Source organism: Cololabis saira, chromosome 22 (genome assembly GCF_033807715.1).
Source record: "Cololabis saira isolate AMF1-May2022 chromosome 22, fColSai1.1, whole genome shotgun sequence".
Taxonomy (NCBI): domain Eukaryota; kingdom Metazoa; phylum Chordata; class Actinopteri; order Beloniformes; family Belonidae; genus Cololabis; species Cololabis saira.
In genome coordinates, this window is record NC_084608.1 from 2,803,163 (window position 1) to 2,806,449 (window position 3,287).

The following is a 3,287-nucleotide window of genomic DNA, read 5'->3' on the forward strand; positions in this document are numbered from 1 at the left end:
ATGGCAGGTATTAAGGCCAGGCAGGAGAAAAATAAAAATAATATTTTAGAGGAAGGTTTTTTTTTCATTATGCACTTCGAGAAAAAAGTTAAAATATCGAGAAAAATGTCGAAATGTCGAGAAAAAATTCGAAATGTTGAGAAAAAAGTCAAAATGTTGAGAAAAAAGTCAAAATGTTGAGAAAAAAGTCAAAATGTGGAGAAAAAAGTCAAAATGTTGAGAAAAAAGTCAAAATGTGGAGAAAAAAGTCAAAATGTTGAGAAAAAAGTCAAAATGTGGAGAAAAAAGTCAAAATGTTGAGAAAAAAGTCAAAATGTTGAGAAAAGTTGAAATGTTGAGATTAATGTCGAAGTACAATTTCGAGAAAAAGTCAAAATGTATTTCAACTTTATTCTCGAAATTCCAACATTATTCACAAAATTTCAGCTTTATTCTTGAAATTGTATTTCAACATTAATCTCGACATTTCGACTTTTTTCTCAAAGTGCACAATAAAAAAAAAGTGTTCCCCTCTCAAATATTTTTTCTCCTGCATGGCCCTAATACTGTTCTGTAAACCACAACTCCAAAAAGCAGGAATCCTGTTATCAAAAATCTATTTTGTACGTCTTCAACATCCTCGACTGACAACACGGACAAACACACGACAAACGTCTTCCAGGAGTCCATCGTGTGGACTGTTCATAAAAACAAAACTTCAGCAATAGTGGATATGTGTTGTTTTTCTTTTCTTATTCTACGAACAAATGTTTTTTTCACTTAGTTTGGACATGGTCTAGATGGAAATAACATTTTTTTGGTAAAAAAAATTCAAAAATAATCACCAGGTTGGATCAAGGGAGACATTCAAAAAAACATTTCACAAGCACATTTGTGTGAAATGTAGCTCCTAATCAGATTGAAAGCATTTGTAACCAGAATAAGAAGAGAGCCAGACCTGGTAGAGTTTACACGAACCCAAACAAACTGTTTATTTCATCAGTCGCAGCTCAAGAACAAGAAAGAACAAAGACTGAACAATCGTCTGGATTAAAGAAATTCAATCAGGATGAAAAAGTTGGAACGCTTCATGAAAGGACATCGTCTAGAAAACATGAAAGTAACTCCAAATATATTAATGACACACTGGAGAGAAAACAGGAAAATAACGGACAAGGAAAGGTGAAAACATATTGTTGGTTAAGTGTCTGATCAGCCATTAGCTCCGCCCACCGGTGGGCCTCCGGGAATTCAACCAATCAGAACACTTCCTGTGATTCCAGCTTTGTCATTCTTAAATATTATTTTTTGGGTGTTATACTTGTGCAAAGCTACTCCAGAGGGATTTAAAACCTTATTTAATCTTTGATTAAAACAGAAAAGATAAAGTAGATTGAGGGCAGTTTACAAACATCCTTACATTTTGAGTTAAGGGGAAATGTCCCCTTGAAATTAAATTAGTGTAGTCTTTCATTCATGGTTCACCATAATCAGTCGGTTTCTTTAAACAGATGTTTTGTCTTCTTTTCAATAATTCTTTTAAAATGTGTTATTTTGATTGATAAATATTTATCAATCGCCACGTCAATTATTTTATATTAATTATATCAATTATTGATTGATAAATGACATAATAAAATAGAGAAACTGATCAGGAGACTCTCCGGACCAAGACAGGATTGAGACCGGACTGAGACCAGATTGAGACAGGACTGAGACCGGACCAGAGTGGACATGTCCCTGAACGGCAGCTGAACGCAGAACTCCAGTCTGACCAGGAGATTCACTATGTTTCCTAAAATACATGACATGTATGGACAAGGATGGAAAGAAACCTTTTTTTTAATGACTTGTTTGATAACAGATAACAATTACACACTTGACTAAAAGGAAACAGATGGTTTCCATGGCAACTGTAGAACCAAGCCAGCCTAAAAACTTCTTATGTGCAATAAATGTATGTAAGGGAAGTGGTGAGAATGTTGGCACCACCCCAGACTCTCGTCACCATCATGAGTTTGTAAGAGGCACTTAATGGGACGTAAATGCTCGTGTTCGTAGCGTCTCCTCACATCCTTCAGCTGGTCTGATGAGAATGAAGCGGCTGCAGATTCCTGCCTACATGTCAAGTCTCTGCATGGCCAGGTTGTTGCATCCCCTGTGAAGGTAATGCATTGATCCGTGGAGGAATATTCAGCTCCTGCAGAAGCCTGGTCTCCAGGACGGAACGTGAGGAGTGTTTGTGGAAGAGAGGAGGTGAGGGAGCATTCCCCTGGAGTTTCAGCTGGGACGTTTGTGTGATTTTCTGATAGATTTCCTGATTCCCTTTCCAACATTTACAACGGCACCGTTCATGGCACGCGGCTCCGTGTGTTCATCACAGTTTGGCTCTGGCCTGGAAGAAGCTCATGACGGCGTTGAAACACTCGTCTGACTGCCAGCGCTCCATCAGTCGCTCCACCTCGGCGTCGTTGACGGCGTACAGACGCTCCTTGTCCACGGAGCGGATCAGCTGCTTGGACAGGGCCAGGGACTGGAAGAGAGGGAGACAAACTCATTTGTAATTTAATTGTAATTTATTCATTTATTTCAAAACAGGGACAGTGCACTATAACAGTGGTTCTCCAACCTTTTCTGTACCAGGACCGGTTTAATGTCTGACAATATTTTCACGGCCCCATCTAAAGGTGTAGCTGATAAAAACTAAATACTAAAAACAAGATCAGCCTTAAAAACTGTGGTATTTTCTCTATAGTAATAATAATAATAATAATAATAATAATAATAATAATAATAATAATAATAAAACATAATTTTCGATAAAATTAAATAAAATAATGGAAATTGTAAATTACCTTTAATATGATTATTTCTATAAATGTGTTTTTATGTCTCATTAACGTTATTTAAAGCCAGGCTTTTATTTTATTTGTTATATACAGTGGGGAGAACAAGTATTTGATACACTGCCGATTTTGCAGGTTTTCCCACTTGAAAAGCATGTAGAAGTCTGTAATTTTTATCATAGGTACTCTTCAACTGTGAGTGATGGAATCTAAAAAGAAAATCCAGAAAATCACATTGTATGATTTAAGTAATTAATTAGCATTTTATTGCATGACATAAGTATTTGATACATCAGAAAAACAGAACTTAATATTTGGTACAGAAACCTTTGTTTGCAATTCCAGAGATCAGACGTTTCCTGTAGTTCTTGACCAGGTTTGCACACACTGCAGCAGGGATTTTGGCCCACTCCTCCATACAGATCTTCTCCAGATCCTTCAGGTTTCGGGGCTGTCGCAGGG

At 36.9% G+C, this 3,287-nt stretch overlaps 1 protein-coding gene across 1 annotated transcript in view; it reads right to left on the bottom strand.

The window, feature by feature from the left end:
- Positions 1-941: 941 nt before the first annotated feature.
- eci2 (enoyl-CoA delta isomerase 2) overlaps positions 942-3,287 on the bottom strand; it is a 27,732-nt gene continuing 25,386 nt past the window's right edge. The window contains exons 12-13 of the mRNA XM_061714036.1: positions 3,214-3,237; positions 942-2,512 (exon numbers count right to left, since the gene is read on the bottom strand). Of these exons, the coding sequence (XP_061570020.1) occupies positions 2,357-2,512; positions 3,214-3,237 (180 nt within the window). The 3' untranslated portion in view covers positions 942-2,356. The remainder of the gene's footprint in view (positions 2,513-3,213; positions 3,238-3,287) is intronic.